Source organism: Dipteris shenzhenensis, chromosome 23 (genome assembly GCF_047967505.1).
Source record: "Dipteris shenzhenensis isolate YYH24624 ecotype China chromosome 23, Dip_SZ_1.0, whole genome shotgun sequence".
NCBI classification, from domain to species: Eukaryota; Viridiplantae; Streptophyta; class Polypodiopsida; order Gleicheniales; family Dipteridaceae; genus Dipteris; species Dipteris shenzhenensis.
In genome coordinates, this window is record NC_141618.1 from 9,329,033 (window position 1) to 9,350,408 (window position 21,376).

At 43.0% G+C, this 21,376-nt stretch overlaps 1 protein-coding gene across 3 annotated transcripts in view; it reads right to left on the reverse strand.

Moving 5' to 3' along the window:
• LOC147886958 (histone deacetylase 5-like) overlaps window positions 1-21,376 on the reverse strand; it is a 287,587-nt gene that overhangs the window by 40,207 nt on the left and 226,004 nt on the right. For all 3 annotated transcript variants that reach the window (XM_087394576.1, XM_087394575.1, XM_087394574.1), the window contains 2 exons: window positions 639-832; window positions 401-533 (listed from right to left, as the gene is read on the reverse strand). In XM_087394576.1, the coding sequence (XP_087250702.1) occupies window positions 401-533; window positions 639-832 (327 nt within the window). The remainder of the gene's footprint in view (window positions 1-400; window positions 534-638; window positions 833-21,376) is intronic.

A 21,376-nucleotide genomic window follows, 5' to 3' on the forward strand; every position in this document is an offset into this window, starting at 1 on the left:
AATTATCAATATAGTCACCCAATCCCTCCCACCTTCATTCCTCACCTCTACAACTAACAAATCAATGCCACATAGGGCCCTGGAGAAATAAATTAAGCACCCGCTCGAAAAAACTGTCATGACACTTGCAAGTTAAGAGAATAGTAAGGTTCCAATTTTGCTATATCTCATGAAAACGTGTATAATGGCATCTTGTGGTATAGCCTTCTGTTCCAGGTTTTCTAGTTCCCCTTCCAAACACAATCCTGATTTGACATCCATTATTCCTGGGATTAGCTCTTATTCTACTTGTAATAAGTGCAAAACAGTGAAAAACATCTTTTTATGATGGATTGAAAACCATGTGCATGATAAAAAATGCAACAAGTACATAAGCAGCTATCTTGAAATCTACTAATACCGTAAGAGGCACAAAACTATTTGATGGCAACCGTTGCTGGCACAAATTATGCACAAAGCTAGCATCAATTAAGTCAGCTCCACACGCTTGAATCTTGTTTTCTTGCAGGAAAAGATCATTGAATTGCTCGACCCTACATTTTGCCAGTAACGAGACTGATTGTTAGTACTCTTGCTACTATAGAAATTGTGTGCAAAGCTATTATCAGAGAAGCTTCAGGTAAAGAACCGAAACTTACGTAATTTTATACAAACGAACATGTGTTGAAACACCGTTGGTTGGTTTCAATTCAAGGAAAGCCACACCTCCATGGCCCCATGTTGATGTGTAGGAATGTCCAAAAAATAATTGATGTTCCACTTGCATCCAGTTTGTAGCAATGGGAGGTGATTTATTTCTTGAACCAATACAATTTCTTGCCATCCCTTCTACCTGATATGAGAAAAGATGACAAAGTTGTAAGCAGGTAAAGAGCTGAGAAAAGTCACTGAAAGTGTAATACAGGGCTTGCAATCATGTACATGAAATCATATCTGGGGATCTTGAAAGGATACTAGACCTTACCAACCCTGCTTGGATGAAAAAAAAATTGCACATACTTATGACAAGAGACTAATCTTATTCTTACACAGGGACCCATGAACCAAATTTCATTCTTTGGTTCTTTCATAAAAGAGCTTTCATACAGAGAGGAAATTTTTATCCTGCAATACCATATTTCCTTCATATTGCTAGAAATTCCTCATTCTTCAAACCAAAAGTTTCCTAGATTTTTGGAGCTTTTCATCTCTCTCAGGGGTACTTTTGAAGATGCTGCTATGCCCTTCCCTGGATATTGTAGATTTTCCAGTTGCAGGTTGTGAAATGTTAGATTTCTCACATGTTCTTTTGTTTCAGGTGCTTATGATTTTTTAGCAGAAGGTGAATGATGCTGCTGCGGAACAACTCCTGCTTCTCAAATAGGTCTGTGGTCAAAAAACTTTCAAGGCTCCATTGGAACAACTTCAAGGGACTGAGGAGGGGAAGCGCATGCTTTGAAGGTGAACGGAGACAACAGAGTGGAAGTACAAAGGACAGGGTTTCTGAGTTGCAAGTCCAAGCTTATGGGCCTTTGGGGAAAGAGGCTAAGGAACGTAAGGCTGTGCAAGCTGAGTAAAGGAGTGAACCATCACATGGTACAAAGAGGATGTACTAGAACTTGAAGACTCAGGGCCTTCAAAAGGAGATGACTAGAACTTGAGACTCATGGGCTGAGGTTTTTGTCCACTCAGGAGTATGTCTCTATCAAATGTGTGTGTCCAACATGGCTCACAAGAAGAACAGACAGCAGAAGGGGAAGCACCCAATCAAGAACCAGTGCTTGAGTTGGAAGGAGTGTGTGATAGGTGGAAAAGAGCATTTAGGATGCATTCAAATGATTTGCAAGAATACAAGAAAGGATGAGTATGTGAAATTACGTGATGCATCAATCGAGCACAAGACGACTACAAGCGACATCATCGATCACATATCTCCCACTCTAGTCTTTTCTACCTCCTAATCAAAGAGCGAGATAAGTGATTTCCTTGCTTTATATTTCATACACTTAGTATCATCTGCCATCCATTGTCTTACCATACACTTGAATCACATCTTTATTTCATCCATTCAATTCTCATACACTTCATATCTTTATTTTTCCCTCCATTCTACTCTATTTGTACTTATCACATTATCATGGCGCATCAGCCACAACCACCCATGCTCCAAGAGCAGCTAGATGCACTTCAGGCACAGTTGGCCGATGAGCGTGAGGATAGGGGGAGATTGGAAAAGAAAATCAATGGTAAGAAAAGGAAGAGACATTCATCTCATGATGCATCATCGGATGATGATTCCGACGATGATACTAGGACAAGGGGGATGAAGGGATGTAGAGGGCAAAGGCACTGGCATGGGGAGAGGAGGAGCTGTAGCATGTTAGCAAGGAAAACAAAAGGTTCAGGGAGCCAAGGAAATGTAGGAGCTTGGATGATGCCAAAAGTTGCAATCAAGCAACGTATAGATATATATAGAGAATTAAAGCAAGCAAGCAAGGCAGCGATATAGAGAGAAGGCACTTGTCCCAAAGCCAACAAGGTTGAAGGAAGGCATGGTGGAGACAGCAATAAATTACAACAGCAAGTCTTCCAGGCCAGCTGGAACCAAGCCACATTCACTAGCCTTGGTGACTTCGAGCTTTTGCATGATTAATACAGCCTGCTATGCACAATCTCCTGTCTATAGCAGCATTTGACGGGCCTCACTTTCCATGCTCACAACAGATTTATTTAATCAAGTTTTGTGCTTTGTATTTCATTTACGGGATGCACGGGTGAAAGGGGTCACCAGTCCAATAGATACTGAGGGTTTCCAAAGGACTTTAATACATCATGTCATCTCTCTCTCTCTCTCTCTCACACACAAACACACTTTTTTTTTTGTAAAACCATGATACTTATATTATAAAACATTCATTTACATCCAGGCCGTGCTCTCAAAATAAAGCTACAGCCCTATCCATTAGAAACAGTAAAAGAAAAGTTGAATACAAGAAACATCCAAATCTTCCTCATGTAAGGCGTCATATAAAGACTGCCTTAATGAGGCTCTGAAAAACTCATAAGGATGCTGAAGAGGAGAATTCAGATATGCTTGGATGCGCTGCAGCCAGAGGGTCCATAAGGCCCAGTATCTGATCCAGTGGAAGAAGAGAGAATACTGTGACAAAGAAGCTGATAGTTTGCCATACATCCAGAAAAACCTGTAGAACCTGTGTGCTGGAAATCTGAGAGAGAAAAAATAGGAGATTCTATCTAGAAGGTCTCTGGAATATGAACAAAACCACAATAAATGCGGAATACTCTCCGATGCAAGGTGACATCTTGGACAGAGAGGTGAAGCTATTCGTCGTTTAGCCAATTTCACTCCCACTGGGAGAATACCAACAATACATCTCCATAGGAATAGTCTTTGCTTCAATGGCATTTTCAACTTCCATATCATTTGCAATCTTCCTTTCCACCAGGCTAATGATTTGTTCAGATGCCATAAAGAATTAGCATGATGGGCAATCCAAGGAGGAGGTAATATTAATCTATAAGCCTGTATAGATGTCAATGATTGCAAAGGCTTAGAAGAAATGCTTGGACTTGAAGGCTGAAGGTGCCAATCTTGAAGCCTGTCACTGCCATTCAATGTCGGAATCGGAACCAAAGGAAGTAGGAGATCAGCAATAGCTTTCCAAATAGGTCTATGATGCATTGCCAGGTTGTATTGTCTACATGCTACTGGAAAAGGGAGAATATTTCCTTGCATATCTACAACGTCATCAATGAACCGGATACCCATTTTCATAAGATTGTAAGCTCTGATGGGTTGTTGAACATCAAGGGGAGAGGAAAACACAGCACTCCAATGAATACTCTCCAATCTGAGTGAAGATGCTGGAGAAGCAGGATGAGGAGACCATTTGATGTGAGAGAGTACTTGCTTCCAATCCTGAATCAAGGAATTAGAAAATGGACAACCAGGGATTTTACCTTGAAATTTTCCAAGTACTACTTCCCATGGATCTACTATCTAATGTCCATAAGCATGTGTGCGCATCTGACCACACAAAATTGCTAGCATAATAGACCAAGGCTGCTCTTGTTGAAAGAATGTTTTGAGCATAGTGATCTTTCTTGCCAACACATGATATTTGATGTTTATTATATTCAAACCACCATGCATTCTGGGTGAGCAAAGCAAGTCCATTTTGAGCAACCGTAAAGCTTTTTTATGAAGCTTGGTTTTCCAAAAAATCTCCATGGCTTGAGACATAAAAGATGTGAGATCTCGAGATGACCAATGTAATAGAGGAAGGTAGAACTGGACATAAGCTAGAACAATAGACTGGACAATTCGAAGCCATACATGCAGAGGCCATGTGGAGATCTTCCAATATTGTAATTTGTCCTGAATTTTGTTGAACACCCACAACATTTGTTGCTTATTACTGATTTTCCAGCCAATAGGATAGCCCAAATGTCTTACTATATTTTCCGGTTGAATAATCTGGCCTGGCCACAGAATAGCATGCCAATCACAAAGCTTGAGAGGCAAGAGTTTTGATTTCTGAAAATTAATTTTAAGACCAGCTGCCAACCCAAAATCTGAAAGGGTATCCATCAAGAGGCGAATCTCCAATGGACTGTTCTTTAGCATGAAGAATGAATCATCTGCATAGGCCTGCGCTATGAAGGGTCGTGAACCAGAAATCTGAAGCCCCTCTAGCTGTCCAGTATCAACCATGTGATCCATATAAAGAAGCAAAGGATGTGAAGCGATGGCATAAAGCAAGGCACTAAGAGGACATCCTTGTCGAACCGAACGTTCGAGAGTCCAAGACTCAGACAAATGTTTCCCTATAAAGCATTGTGCACTAGAATTTGAATAAAGCCAATATATGACATTAGATAGCTTTGGCCCAAAACCAAGTTTTTGCATGATTTGAGAAACATAATCCCACTGTACTGTATCAAACGCCTTCGCCACATCCACCTGCATGACCAACACATCTTGATCTGAATATTTAGCATATTCCATTGCGATAAGTGTGTTAGTGATATTGTCATGTATGTGCCGTCTTGGAACAAAACCATATTGCCTGGGATGAAGTCCATCATGAAGGATATCCTTTATCCGATGTACCAACATTTTGGCAATCAGTTTGTATATCACCGGCATCAAAGTGATTGGCCTCCAGTCATTCCATAGTCTCACAAAGAATCTTTTTGGGCACAAGCTTAACCAAACCATGCTTCCAAGCTGAGGGAAGATGTTGGTGCTGCCATGCTGCATTAATAAACTGCAGAATTGGACCCTTCATTTCTGGTCAAAAGGCTTCGAAAAATTCAACCGTCAGACCATCCCAGCCAGGGGATTTATGTTTACCCAAATGCTTAAGGGCTTCATCCAATTCATCATCTGAAAAAGACATTTCCAGCATTGAGGCTTTTTGCGGGGAGACAATGGGAGAAACAAGCTCAGTAAATCTGTTACGAGCCAATGCGACCTGAGGTGCAGAAGAAGATGGCTGAGAATAAAGGAGCTGAAAATGATCCAGACATTGTTTTTCGAGCTGAGAGAGAGACTGGGTCCAGAGACCATCTGATTTCCTTACCCTCATGATAGATTGGCTTTGTCTGTGTGCATGTAAGTTCCGAAAAAAAGATTTAGAGGAACAGCCCTTATCTAGCATAGGTTTAACTCTGGCCCTAATCTGCCATTTAGACAGCTTGCGTTTGTCATTGGCATCAATTATAGAGGAAGCACAAGACAATAAATGCTGCTCAGAATCAGATAGAGATCTTTGATGACTAATCTGTACAAGATACTGCTTGTATGATTTTGCCCACTGGATATGCTGTCTGGTTTCTGCCATGTACCATCTTCCATATTCCTTGATGACATTTTGAATACGATGTATGAAAGAGATCCAAGCAAATTCCAGATCCTCCTGAGCATGGGATAGCAATGGCCTGCAAGCCAGTCTGATCATATGCTGAAATTTTTCGTGAGAAAGATAGAATTGATTAACCTCTAAATTTCTGACTGAAGAGAGCTGCAAGTCATCCAGAGGCATACCAAAAGAAAGGGTGAGCCAAAGTGGAGTGTGATCAGATAATTGTTGTGAATAATCAGTCCACATCTGACATGTATATTCATCATATTGCTGAGCATGAATGAGATAATATCTATCAAGCCTGGCCCAATAATCTGTAAAAGCATTATGATGATATGTAAATCCCATCACTGAAGGATGAGTTGCTGTCCATAAATCTGCAAATCGAAGTGATGATGTCATGTGTTCCCATTGCTGGATTTCAGAGGGCAGCATATGTGATTTATGAGTGGTATTGTCCTTCCAGTGAGGAGAATTGTTGAAATCACCACAAAGTAGAGCATTAGAGGACCAAGGATATTGCTTTATGGAGTTCCACATTTGAGCTCTGGAAGCTGAATTTTGAGAGGCATACAAAGATCCTATTTCAAAAATCTCTCCATTGATCATACATTGGATAATCATCCATCGTCCACCTAGATCATTATATGCTATCCAGGGTTGCAGATCATGTCTGGCTAAAATGCAAAGCCCAGAGAATTGTTCCGATCCTGAATAAAATATATCATATCCTGAAAAAAACCCATGCTGTCCAGCAAAAAAATGCTGATTATGCTCTTGGAGACATACAACATCCGGATGAGTGGTATTTATATAATGCCAAAGAAGCCTCCATTTATTCTGGTTGCAGAGGCCCTGTATATTATAGGAAAAACATTTAAGAGAAGCACGCATGAAAATATATACAAGAGAATGATCGGTCCTCCAAAAGAGCGGGAGGCCTCAAGCCTCTGCCATTGCCACAGGGTCTTGCTGACCCTCAGCTTCCAATTCCCTGATAATATCATCTTCTTCACAAAGGGGAAGACCCTTCTTGACTGCATTGACCCAAGCCTTTGAGATGGGACTGCTTGAAGAGGTAGAAGATTGTCCTGGAGAAGGAGCAGAGGCATCCCAATTACGAGATTGGAGAGGTCTTTGTTTGAGAGGCACCGTCTTCTTTGGAGTCTGCCATCCCTCATGAGATGATGAAATATTTTCTCCTAACTTGCTTTTGCCTTTATCCTTATTTTGAGCTGAATTGGCCTGGCTCCCTGTATGAACTGAAGGCTTTGCTCCTTAGCTTCAATCTTTTCCACATATGTCTTCTGACCTCCTTTATTAGATGGCAGAGGAATAGCAGCTGGAGGAGGTGGATGAAGGATAGAAGGACACTCCGAAGCAAGATGCCCAAATTTGTGACAAGAAAAACAAGCTCCAGCAAAAATGCCCCATTTTAAGGTGAAATATTTCTTGCCCAAATTAACACCCTCAATCTCAACTGCAATAGAAGAAGGGGTCGGTCTATCAGTATCCCATAAGATGCAAAAACGATTTTTATTACCTGTTGGACGAGGGGGACAGATCACTTGTCCCAATGTCATAGCTAAACCTGGAAGCTCTGTTCTCATATAATCTGGAAAATCAACCACTTCAACCCATACGGGGCAATGATGCTTGATGAGGTTCTGATAGTCCTTATTGGGGGACCAGGGCATGATATGCACCATCTGGCGACCAAAAACTAAAGGGGACATTTCCAGCATCTTTTGTTTTGTCAAAGCATCCAAAAGATGAACTTCATAAAATCCTCGGGAGGCAAAATAGACTCCTTCTACAAAGCATCCACCTAGGAGAGAATTCACCCATTGTCCCACATTATTAGCAGAGGAAATTTTGCCTGGGAAAAAGATGATAACTGCAGTTTGAGAGAGCTTCTTCAAAGGTTGCACAAGAGATGGCAGCTTCATTTTGTAAGTGAGTTCCGGAGCAGGTAGAATCCATTCCCTTCTGCTTTGTTGAAAATCATCATTCAGCATATCAAACACATAGGAAGCATCTTCAGAAGAAGGAGCTATGGGGGAAGAGGCTTCCCTTAATTGTCTTTTGGGTTCAGGAGAGAGGGCTCTCTTGACATAGAACTTGTTTGTTTCTGCCATGGCAGCTAAGGGATTCAACAGATATGAAACAGCAAAGATCGGACTGAGCACAAAGAAGGAGAGGCGGACTGTACGGAGGTAGACCTGACGCACTGTACGGTGGCACAAAGAAAAGACAGAATTGTACGGACAAAAGGAGAGATTGCAAGTAATAAATGTCAAACTGTACGGGACTGCTGACAGGCTGTACGGGAAAGCAGACTGTGCACGGAAGATTCAGTCAACTATAAAGGAACTAGTACGGGAACAGTACGGACGAGCTGTACGGGAAAGTACGGAGAAGATCTACGGAATTTGAGACGGAGGACTGCGCTGAAAAGTACGGACGATCTGTACAGTTATTTGAGAAGGGGAAGTGCCGGTACAAGCTAACGTAAGATGGAGCAGATTCCTTACGGAAGCTTCGTACGACGACCGTACGGTGGTACGGAGAGCAACGCAGATCAGCACTGACTGGTCTGCGCCTTGCTCACGATCATCGCCTCTGCACGCACACCGCTCAACTAGCACCTTCGCTCACCACACCCACCACACACCATACCCACACACACACTTTTTTTTTGGTAAAATCCAGTGTATCTATATTCTCATAAATTTACAAGATGGGAAGTCTCCCACACACTGACATTAGACTCCAAACTAGAGCCCAATGTAAAAAACTCAAAAACAGATAGAGAACACTTCAAGGCTAGTAGCATCCAAGTCCCTTGCAGCAAAACTGTCATATAAGGATTGCTTGAGGGACATTCTGAAGAAAATATATGCTTGAGGAAACTGTTGACCCATCCTGGAATGCAGTCTCTGAGTCCAAATGGTCCATAGTACCCAAAAGCGAGTCCAGTGAAAGAAGAGGAGGAATGGAGACATCTGAGATGAGAGGCATCCAAACATCCAGAAAAGTTTCCCAAATCTGATGGAGGGAAACCGAAGCCGCAGCAAATGAGAAATACGAGTGATCAATATGCGAGAGTGTGGGCAAGACCATAATAGATGAGGAACTGTTTCACAGTGATGAGAGCAACGGGGACAGGAGGGGGAAGCAATGCGGCGTGCTGCCAATTTCGCCCCAATGGAGAAAGCTCCCACTATAAATCTCCAAAAGAAAAACCTCTGTTTCAATGGCAATTTGGCTTTCCAGATTTTCATGAGTCGTGATTGCCACCAAGATAGAGGCCTATCCAAATTCCAAAGAGTGTTGGCATGCTTATCAATCCATGGCGGTGGAAGAAGAAATCTGTAGACCTTCGAGGAGGTCAAATTATGCATTGAGAGCGTATGAGTAGCAGGAGGTAAGGAAGTCAATTTCCAGTCCAGTAATCTGTCCTGTACAAACAGTGGAGGGACCGGAACAACTGGCTGCAACATAGTTGAAAGAGTTCTCCAAATGGACCTATGATGTAGACCCAAGGAGAATGTCCTGCAAGCTTGTGGAAATGAAAGCATACAACCTTGTTGATCCACAACATCATCAACAAATCTGATGCCCAATTTCATGAGATTGTATGCTCTAATAGGTGCCTGTAAAGCAAGAGGCGATTCAAACACCTTGCTCCAATGGATGCTTTCCAAACGAAGAGAATTACCATGATGAGAAGAAGCACTTGTCCATTTTGCATATGAGAGAATTCTCTTCCAATCATGAATAAAAGCATTAGAAACAGGGCAACCAGGAATTTTCCCTTGAAATGTGGTCATGACTGCTTCCCAGTGATCTGTAATCCAATGCCCATATGCATGAGACGCCATGTTTCCACACATTGCTGCTAACATAATAGCCCATGGCTGTTTTTGCTGAAAAAAATCAGCAATCATAGTGCTCTTTCTTGCCAACATATGAACTTGGAGATTGAGAATGTTCAGCCCCCCATGAGTCTTAGGTGAACAAATAGACTGCATAGGTAGTAATCGCAAAGCCTTTTTATGAGATTTGCTTTTCCAAAATATCTCCATAGCCTGAGACATATAGGAAGCCAAATGCTTGAAAGACCAGGGAAGAAGAGGCAAATAAAATTGCACATATGCCATAATGATGGATTGTACTATCCGAAGTCGAACATGTAAAGGCCAAGTGGACAAATGCCAGTATTCCAGCTTCTTGTTGATCTTTTGAAGCACCCATTTGAGCTGTTGTTGCAGGGTAATATTCCAGCCAATGGGGTAGCCTAGATGCCTCACAATAGTGTGGGAAGAGATATTGTGGCCTGGCTAGAGAAGTGCATGCCAATCAGCTTCTTTCAAAGCTAGAAGTTTTGATTTCTGAAAATTGATTTGCAGTCCAGCAGCTATGCCAAAGTCATTCAGTGTATGCATCAAGTGAGAAAGGTCACTTTGAGAATTCCTGGGCATAAAGTATGAATCATCAGCATATGCCTGTGCAAGAAAAGACCGTGCCCCTGAAATTTGCAAGCCATGAAGCTGTCCTGTATCTGCAAGATAATCCATATGCAACAGTAGCGGATGGGTAGCAATGGCATACAGTAAAGAACTAAGAGGGCAACCCTGTCTCACTGACCGGGTCATAGTCCAGGTTCTTGATAACCCATCACCAAGCAAGCACTGCGCTGTGGCCTGAGAATAGAGCCAATATATGATATGGACGAGTCGAGGGCCAAATCCCAATTTATGCATAGTCTGAGAGAGAAAATCCCAATGGACAGTATCAAATGCTTTCGCAATGTCTACTTGCAGAATGAGAACGTCTTGTTTAGAATATTTGGCATACTCAATTGCAAGCAAAGCATTAGAGATATTGTCAGTGATCTGCCTTCTGGGGACAAACCCATACTGTCTAGGATGAAGTCCTGCTTGCAAAAAGAATCGAACTCTGAGGACAATCATTTTAGCAATGAGTTTGTAAATAACAGGCATGAGAGATATAGGCCTCCAATCAGCCATCGTCTCACACAAGCTTTTTTTGGGAATCAATTTGACTAGGCCATGTTTCCAGGATGGGGGAAGAGATTGTTCTGCCCAAGCATGATTGATCATTAGAAGAAGAGTGTGGGTATGGGTCGAATTTTTCCATACCCACACCCCCCCCCCCACCCCCCCCCCCCCCACACACACACACACACACCAAACTCTCACACACACACACACACACACACACACACACTTTTTTTTTGTGTGGAATCTTTGAGTCATTATATTACAAAGAAGCTATCCTAGAAAGGGAGAGCTATAATACATCAAGAGAAAATCTCACTGTAGGACTAATATACATCATGACCAAAGACATGAGATTGCAAGCAATCAAAAAGTGATTGTTGCAAAGAGTGTCTGAAGAAAGAGAAAGTGGAAAAAATAGGATCACCAAAGACCCTATGATTACGATCCTTCCAGGGAGTCCAGAGTGCCCAATACCGAACCCAAACAAAAAAGAAATCACACACACACACACGCTTTTTTTTGTGTGGAATCTTTGAGTCATTATATTACAAAAAAAGCTATCACAGAAAGGGAGAGCTATAATACATCAAGAGAAAATCTCACTGTAGGACAAATATACATCATGATCAAAGACACGTGTCTCATGACTCAGTTTTCATCGGTTCACTGTATTGTTGGCTCGCAGATTCATTCTTGCCCTAGGACTCTTCGACCTGGCTTTGGTGGCAGGGCCTTTCTGTTTCTGTTCTTTTAGGTTCAGGGAGACTTTGATTTGCCCAGGAGTGCTGGTTGGTTTGACTTTCAGCTCCTCAATTCGCGCCAGAGTACTATTCCCTTGGATGGAGCCACTTTACCTGAGTTGGGGCAGATTTGGAGTTTGATCAGAGACCGCTGGATTGCGCCATCAGAGAGAGTTTTGTGCCACTGCCACTGGCACCCCCTCACTTCCATCCGATGTCTAGGTTGTCCATCATTTCTTGGAATGTGAGAGGACTGAACGGCCGCAGATTTACCTTAGATGCAGATGGTCGTAGATCGGGAGTTCCTAGATTGCAGTTGCTTAGGGACTCCCTTCGGTTTATTTCCTCAGGGTCCCCTCCAGACATTGTGCTTATCCAGGAGCATAAGCTCTCCTAGGACAGGATTGACAGATGCAAATCCTTACTCAGAGGACAGAGCCGGACATATTGGAGCCCAGCAGATGGCACGAGGGGAGGAGTTTGCATTTCAGTTTCAGCCAAGTGGGCCTCAGAGATCACCCAAGAGGGTACAATAGTGGAGAGCAGGGCATGCTATGTTATTCTTCAGATGGAGAGCACAGTAGTTGGTGTTCTCAATGTGTATGCTCCCACAGATCTAGCCCACAGACGTACTTTTTGGAGATAGCTCAGAGAGTCCATTCCTCAGGCAGACACCTGGATTGTTGGAGGAGATTTCAACATGGTTAAATTCTCTGAAGACAAGTCGGGCCAGACAGAGGGTGGTCTTTCTGATAGGGAGAGAGTGGAGTGGGATAGTTTTGTTTTGCATGCTGGACTTCACGATGCAGCTCGATTGGACGACTTTCGTCACTTGGCTGACAGTCTTCAGTTCTCTTGGTCCGGGGTTTTCCATGGCTCTCTTTCTTTGGTCAGACTTGACAGGTTTTATATTGGCCAATGGGGCTAGGCCAGAGAAGGACAGGATTGGGATCTGCCCGGGTTATGTTTTATCTGACCATGCTCCAATCCTATAACAGAGTACGGCTAGACTTTCTTTGGCCGGAAGAGCGCTGCTACTCAACCAGGTTCTACTAGCGACTATGTGGTACGTTGCGTCATGTTGGTGCTTTCATGCTGACTCGATCCGTCAGGTGAGGAGATTGCTTCGGAACTTTCTATGGAGTGGTGGTGATGGTTCTGAGGACACTAGGGCCAAAGTTTCATGGGATACTATCACTTTACCCTCCTCGCAGGGAGGACTTGGGGTTCTTGATCCGAAGATGCAGAGCAAAGCCCTTTTAGTCAAACTTCTTGTTAGAGGTTTGACTCCAGGAGATCAGGCGTGGAAGCAGTTCCTACTGCATGGGATTCACCAGTGCACCCCCAAAGCGGCAGGCCAGTGGGCAGGTAGAGTCAGTTGGATCTTTCTGACGGACCAGCATTCTCAGCCTTCCTCACCACTTGTGAAAAGGCTTATTCAGATATGGGATCATTTTCGACAGCACCTCATCAAAGCAGTTCCCTCCTCCAAAGAGGAAATTGCCCGACAGCCACTTTACCATAACCCCCTGGTTCGGTATCAGGGATCTTCCCCTGGTACAGAACTTAGGACTCCCTTGGCCAGATGGCATGCTCAGGGGGTTGTGACAGTCGGAGATTGGTTCAGGGGAGGTGTGGAGATGTCAGAGGAGGTGATCAGAGATAGACACGGGCCACTTGGACAGATTGCTGCCACCAGATTACTGATCATGAGAGCTATTCCTCAGGAGTGGAGGGATATACTTACAGATCCAGCCTATGTTCATCCCATCTCTACTTGGTCAGGTTGTTTTAGTGAGGCTGGGCTATGCATTGGAGTTCGTTTAGGACCGGCACCGTTTATTTATTTTGAGACGGACTCCTCTCATAGATTGTATCCCACTCAGCCCCTGGATCAACAGAAGCTCCTTTGGCAGAGAGTCAGGGTCATTGGTTGCCTAGGTAAGGAATGGGCCATAGATCCTTTCAGGTTGACCATTGCAGAGGATACTAGATTGAGACTTTGGATTTTTCAGGGTCGACCTCTTGCGGAGCTTGACTGGGACCCAGGTGAGTGGGCATGGCCTGCTCCAGTGGCAGGCGATCATCCTCTTCCCTTTTTCCAATACTCGACGAGGGCAGGTTACAGGCTTCAGCAAAGAGACTCTCATCACCTACCATCTGCCTTCCAGCATTGGCACGCACAGGGACTTACTGCAGAGCTCTTGCTGAGCTACTTGACTCACTTTTGGGGCATCAGTAGAGCCAGGAAAGTCTCCTACTTTCTTTGTCTCACTATACATAGGGGCATACCTGTAAGTACTTGGCTTCAGCAGATGGGTAGACCCTCCTTGTGTATGTGTTGTCAGCTTGCAGAGGAATCTGGCAAGCATTGTTTATGGAGCTGCCCCAGCTCTAGAGTGGTATGGACAGGTATCTTCAGGTTGTTCTCACATGTTACATCCGAGTCCTTTCTGATGACATGGGGCGCTGCCCTTTGGGGGAGAGGATCTGGAGCCTTTACTCTCTTTGAGTCAGAGCCAGGAGACCACGGTTTCTTCATGCAGAGTTGCCAGAGACGGGGTCCCACAAAGGCCAGCATCATGGAGCCGCAGGATTTACTTTTGGTACCTGTACCAGGTCAGGATTCCATGCCTACTTCAGTTGCAGGGTCAGCCTGGGAGGTGATTTTCAGCATTACCCTATGGCGGATTTGGTGTTCGCGATGTTCTTTTGTCCTTGGGGGCCATTTATGCATGGAGGCTGACACTCTCGCTTCCATTTGGGCGGAGATTATCTTCACTCTCAGGAGTCAGTGGGAGCGGTGTACAGGCACCTCTTTAGCAGCTCGTGGGAGACTTTTATCCTTCATGAGGACATGGGACTGCTCATTATTTTTTCATTTGACCCCTTTTGGGATGTCGTGGCATTTTAGACCACCACCATGGCTTTTTTGCCACATTGTTGAGGCTAGGGATAGAGTACTTTCTCTCCCACCTGTTGTATGATTCGTTTTGAATGGAATATATCACTCTTTTTTCAAAAAGCAATTGCTGCAAAGAGTGTCTGAAGAAAGAGAAAGTGGAAAAAAACAGGATCACCAAAGACCCTATGATTATGATCCTTCCAGAGAGTCTAGAGTGCCCAATACCGAACCCAAACAAAAAAGAAATCAAACTCCTGTCTGGGTGGATGTACACCAAAAAGCCATAAGAACTTACCAAAAGGAATTTGAGGAAACCGAGCTCTCAAAATCTGCTGAAGGAAGTCCAAGAAAGCACGAGAGGAAGGACAATGCCAAAAGAGATGAGGCACAGTCTCTCTCGGAGCCAGACATCTGTGACAAATAGAGGAAGCAATATGTTGTTGTGCCAAGAGTTGTCCATAAGGAAGAACACCCAACAAAGCTCTCAACAAGAAAACCTGCTGACGGAGAGGAATCTTAGAATGCAAAATCTGTCTCAAACATTTCCGCCACCATTTCATAGGATGATTAAGATGCCAAAGCTGATTTTCCTTTTATGAGATAAATGGCGGAGAAAGTAGAACTTTATAAAGACGAGAGACAATAATATGTGCAAATTGCACAGGACGGTATGTCAAGCCCACTAAAGAAAGTGTCCAGTCTTGAAGACGATCATGTAGATGCAATGGAGGAACCGGTTGAAAAGGCTGGAGCATCAAAGTAATCTTATGCCAAAGTGGACGATAATGCATTCCAAGGCCAAATTTAACAACAGCTAAAGGAAAAGTAAGGGGAATTCCAGCATCATCAATAGCATCCTAAACCAAACGAATCCCCTTGAGACTTAGAAAATACGAACGTCGAGGATCCTGCAAAGCCAAAGAAAGGGCAACACTCTAGACCAATGCATACTTTCATCTCTGAAAGAGTTGCCCTGCAAGGAATCACTACCATGCCAACACACACTTTTTTCTTTTTTGTGAAATCTTCGATTGATTATATTATATGAGTAGCAACCTCAAAACAAGGTGCTACAATTACATCAACTGAAAATTTCAGTACATGCCAAAAAGACCTCATGATCTATGCAACGGGTCTGCAAGCAATCAAAGAAAGATTGCTGCAGAGAACGACCAAAAAAGCCAAACAGAGAGAAACTAGGATCACCAAAGACTTTACAATTCATATATGTCCATAAAGTCCATAGTGCCCAGTAGCGAACCCAAATAAAGAAAAGATGAAACTCCGGTCTAGATAAATAAAACCCAAATAGCCAGAAGAAATTCCCAAATAAAACAGATGGGAATCTCGCTTGCAGGCACTGTCGAAGCAGATAAAAAAACTCACGAGAGCACGGACAATGCAAAAACAAGTGAGGCACATCTCCGAAGAAGCAGAACATCTGTGGCAAAGTGCAAGAGCAATGTGTCGATGAGCTAATAGCTATCCAGATGGAAACACTCCCAAAGGAACTCGCCAAAAGAAAACTTGTTGCCGAAGCGGTAATTTATAGGCCCAAAGTTGCTGTAATCTTTTCCTCCATATGTAGTGGCTGCTAGAGAAAAGGGGAGCACAGTACCAACATCATCTATAACATCAGCAACCAAGGTGATGCCTTTAAACGAGACAAAGTAGGAACATCGAGGTTCTTGTAAAGCCAAGCGAGGCTAAAAGACTTTCGACCAATGAATGTTTTTAGCTCTCAAAGAATTCACAAGCAAAGATTGCTGTCCATTCCATTCTCAAGAAGCAAGTGGGAGACAAAAGGGCAGCCACGCAAAGTGCCATCAGTGCAGCGCAAAAAGAAATCCCATTGATCGAGTTGCCAATGACCAAACGCAAAAATACTGATATGAGTGACCAGAGTCCTAATCATAAGAGCCCAAGGCTAATCACCTTGCAAAAATTGCAACAACATTTTCCTCCTGTGGGTAAGAATATGCACATGAATATCCGTGATGTTATATCCAGCATGCATCTTAGGAGAACAAATGTGATGCATCGAAAGCAACTTGAGACCTTTTCTGCCATGTTTGAATCGCTATAAGATTTCCATAAACACAGACATGATAGATGTAAGATCTGCCTTAGTGAACATGATTAATGGCAAGTAAAATTAAATATATGCCACAAGGATGGACTGTACTATTCGAAGACGAACGTGCAAAGGCTAGGTTGCAGTTTCCAATACTTTAGCTTTTTCTGAAGCTTAGCCAAAACCCAATCAGTTTGTTGTCGGTGAGTGAGTTTTCACCCCAAAGGGTAACCAAGATGACGAACAAACTGAGTGGGTGGAATGATATCCCCGTGCCATAATAGACTATGCCAGTCTTTGGAATGCAAAGGGAGCAGCTTAGACTTCTCAAAATTAACATGAAGGCCAGCTGCCCAACCATAAACAGAGAGGGCCTGCATCAAGGCACCAAGATCATGGGGCGTATTCTTCGGAGTAAAGAAAGAATCATCAGCATAAGCTTGAGCAACCATGCCGCGATTAGCATCCAATTCCAAGCCATGAAGTGATCCTATAGCCACAAGATGATCAATATATTGCAGCATAGGATGAGTAGCAATGGCATACAGTAAAGCACTGAGAGGGCATCCCTGGCGGACCCAAAAACGAAGAGTCCACTCATCAGAGATATCCCCAGAAAGAATGCAAGCCGCATTGCTATCTCTGTAAAGCCAGCAAATAACATGTTGCATTTTTTGTCCGAACCCCAAAGCTCGCATAGTTTGTGAGATGAAATCCCATTGAAATATGTCAAAGGCTTTTGCAATATCTACCTGCAAGAGTAGAACATCTTGCTGCGTGTATTTAGCATATTAAATCCCAATATAAGCATTGGCAATGTTATCTATGATATGGTGCTACCTGAGCCTCTTCCTCCTTGGAAGGCCCACTTCGAGCTTGAGCTCCTCTCCTCCATCTCTTAGCCTCTTCCACGAAGATGAAGCTTGACTGCTCACCATTACTGACCAGCAGCAGTTCCACGCCTCTTTTCTACTTGCCATCGCCCTCTTTTTTGGTGCTTGCATGTGCTAATTCTCCTAGATTTCTGCGCCATCTTGAAGCAAGCAGTGCATCATCCTTCAGGTTGTCTACCCAAGAAACAAACGCCTCACTTTCAAAGAGACTAAGCGTCCATTTCAGGCCACTATTGGGAGCATTTGTGCATCAATTCAGCATGACACTATTCTGCCCACGTGGTTCACCTCTCCGGATGCTGCGACTACTTCTTTCCTCACGGAATCTGCATCCACAAGGTTTCAATGTCTAAGCTTCAATTTGCAGCTCCCCTTTCATAATTCCCTCAGTCAAAATGGATCAGATGCTGTTGGCGTAATTCTGTTGATCATGCAACTTATTTTCTTGCTGTGCTAGAGGATATGTACGGCGATTCTTCCTAGTACTTGGACAGGGCGTATCCCACCATCTATTGTTTGTGATCTGTTGTCCGTGAGCTGGCTCATTGATTCCTTGCTGCCGCCCTATCTCTTGAGGATGCCTTGATGCAGTAGCAGCTCTGCTCTATCTGTGTCGAAGCTCGCCATTCTATAGATCTCCACCTGATTCCTCTTTACCAACATATGAAGATATTGCTGCAGCAATTAAGTCATCATTCTGACTGCCACAGGCCCTGTTCGTGACTGATTTCCTGCCCAAAACCCTAAATCTCACCCCTTTACAATTTATGCTCAAATTCTCGAATTTTTTGGGTGTTTTCATGATGTGAGGGTTCCTAACCGTTGAAAGAGCACTTTTCTGTCAGAAATTTAGAAAATCCCAAAATCTCAGCAAACCCTAATTCCTGACAAACCCTAATTTCCCATTTTAGGGATTTTCTGAAATTTTCCAGTCCTTTGGCAAGATTAAAGTCCCCTGCATGTAATTCCTTCGGAGATTCCGCCAAATTCTTGTAATTTCGTCACTTTTTGGTACTTCTATTTGGGATTTTAGTCTCTTGAGCATTTTTCGCTAAATTTTGAGCTTCTTCTCCAACATTTGGTGATTCTCCGATCGGCACATTGAGAGTCATGACGTGATCTCCCTTGGTAGCTCATCGACACATCATTCAAGGGCATCCTTGCCTGGTTCTTCACCGACATACCTCTTCGCATCAAGATGTGCACACTCTTGTACGGTAGCCACTTTGGGTTGGATGTGCATAGTTTCTGAGCAAAAACCTACGAGCAGAAAAGTCCGAGCGATAATTTTTGACACCAACCATGCTTGTATATTTCTCAAAGGAATATACAATTCTTTCTTAATTTCTCATTTATGGACCATATACTTATTTATTTTTCATTATAACCCTCATTTTAGAGAACACCATCCATATACGAGCAAACAGTGAATACTTAAGAAACTCCTATAAATACCTCCCTACCATACTCTCTTTTGAGGATTATGGCAATTCAATCAATTTAAAAGAGTTTCCCTAATCTTTAGCAATCCCATATTTGAAGCGCTCATATAACAATGTATACCATATTCCTTGGATGAGTACGAAAAAGATATTGGAAACCTCATACTTGAAGCCATTATAATTGATCATAAATTAATCTCTAATACATTATCAAATATGAGAAGGAAAGGGAGGGATTTTCAAAATATTCCCAATTCTCCAAACCTAAGTACTTTTAAGGAAATGTGGTCTCTATTGAACTCCTTCTTACCATAATATGAATTAGGGAGAAGTTGTAACTCTCATATACATCTTGAAATTTTTAATTTTTCTCTTTTATAACTATAAAAAGTGTAATTTTAAGCCTACCATTGCATAGATCATGAAATTCTGAACATTTTTCCCTTTTACAGCTCCTCAAGCTGAGCTAAGGAGCAAAAGTTATGACTTAATTTTTCTCTTTTATAACTATAAAAAGTGTAATTTTAAGCCTACCATTGCATAGATCATGAAATTCTGAACATTTTTCCCTTTTACAGCTCCTCAAGCTGAGCTAAGGAGCAAAAGTTATGACCCCTTCTACGTAGGCTCTCCAAGGGTATTCCGCCGGCGGAATAGGGTTGGGGCAAGCTCTTCAAACCATATTCCTCTAGCAAAATACACTTAGAGGGTCTATTAAAAAGGTATTATATATTTTTCTTAGGTCATCCTGAGGAACTGTAAAGAGGATATTTGCTCAAAATTTCATGATCCAACCAATGGTGAAAGGAAAAGAAAAAATTTTTGAAAGTCGTAAATAAGTCACCACTTAGACATTATATATGTATATTATATAAAGGTATATTTATATCTATATCTATTTATCAATATTTCATATTTACTTACATATTCCTTGAAATAATTTGGATTTTTTTGCTCCCCAAAAATGACTTGAGCCTATATATTTGGACCCTCCCACCTTTTGTCCGCTCGTCGCTCGGGGGTTTTTGCTCGGAAAATGGAAACCCCCCTTTGGGCTCATGGGTTCTCTGCCTTGCTTTGCATAAAATGAATGAAATCTTTTATATATTTTTTTTGTTTGAGTTAAAGGTTCTCTGCCTTGAGTAGTCCCTCTAAAATGAATGTTTGAAGAGTCAATAAAGGTCCTCTGCCTTGGATAGTCCTCCTAAAATGATGTATTTTCTTTTATATTTTTGGTGTGTGACTCCATGTTCCTAGTTAGTCCCTGGAGTCAAGAGGGGGATGTACTGTGGGAGCCATGTATTGACATTGATAGGGTCTAGTTATCAGGCCTGGCATATGAGTTCCAAAATGTTGGTGCATTGGTCTTCTAGACCTCCAAGTTGTTCATGCATCCATGCTATAACGTGAGCCTCTGAGCATGTTGATTCTCAAGCCCTGAGAGCGCTTGGATCAACCTCTGTACACACTCAGACTTTAGCCTCTGAGTTGGTATGGGAGCCATGTCTAGTTCAGACATTGCACACTTAAGTAGTCCTGTCACTATCATGTTCTATCCTTCGTTCCATTCCGGTAGTCTCTCACCTTGCCTTCATGGGGGGGGGGGCTTTAGGACATGAAGTCAAAGTCAGTGATATTTGTGTGTATTTGGTCTAGTAAGTCCTAGACGTGCCATGTGTCATATTGGGAGTTATCCCATATACACTGGCTTTCTAGAGTCTAGTGTCACACTATATATGTGTTATACTTGTCTAGTCTTGTCACATCAGCCAACATCAAGCTTTTATATCATGTGAGTATTTTGGTTATCATTGCCTTGCACTTTCATCTTCATCTTGTATTTCCATTTGCTTTCCATTCCGTTCCTCCATGCCATGTGCCTTCACCGCTGACCTCTCCTTCGCAGTAGGTCGGCTCAATGGGTACGTAGGATTTAGCCTCTTCCTCTCATACCCTTGGGGAGGAGTGGGTGCAGATGCTTAGTCTTCAGGCCTCCGCATGGGTGCTAGGAGGCCTTTGCCGAGAGAGTTCAGGTGATTGGAACCATGGAATTATTTGGAGATACCAGATACATAACCCATGCCCCTATAACTGACCATTCTAATCCTGCAACCCCAGAAAGCCGGCATTAGCGCATTAGGATCCAGCACCCATCCGATTCGGATCCTCCATTTCGCCTCCACGGGGGTGGAGAACTAGACCCAAGAGTTTTTTGATGCGGGATACCAGATGATGGACGAGTGGATGGGGCCACACATGCCATGGATCCATGGTTTGCTCACGGCACTTCTACATATTTTCAGCTTTGGCTTTTCACCCAGCGAAGCCAAGATCATGCTTGGCAGTTTGCAGTGATCTGCTTGCAACCAAAGGTTGTACTGACACAACCCTACTACTTCACGCTATAGCAGTGCGCCGATCTTTTTGG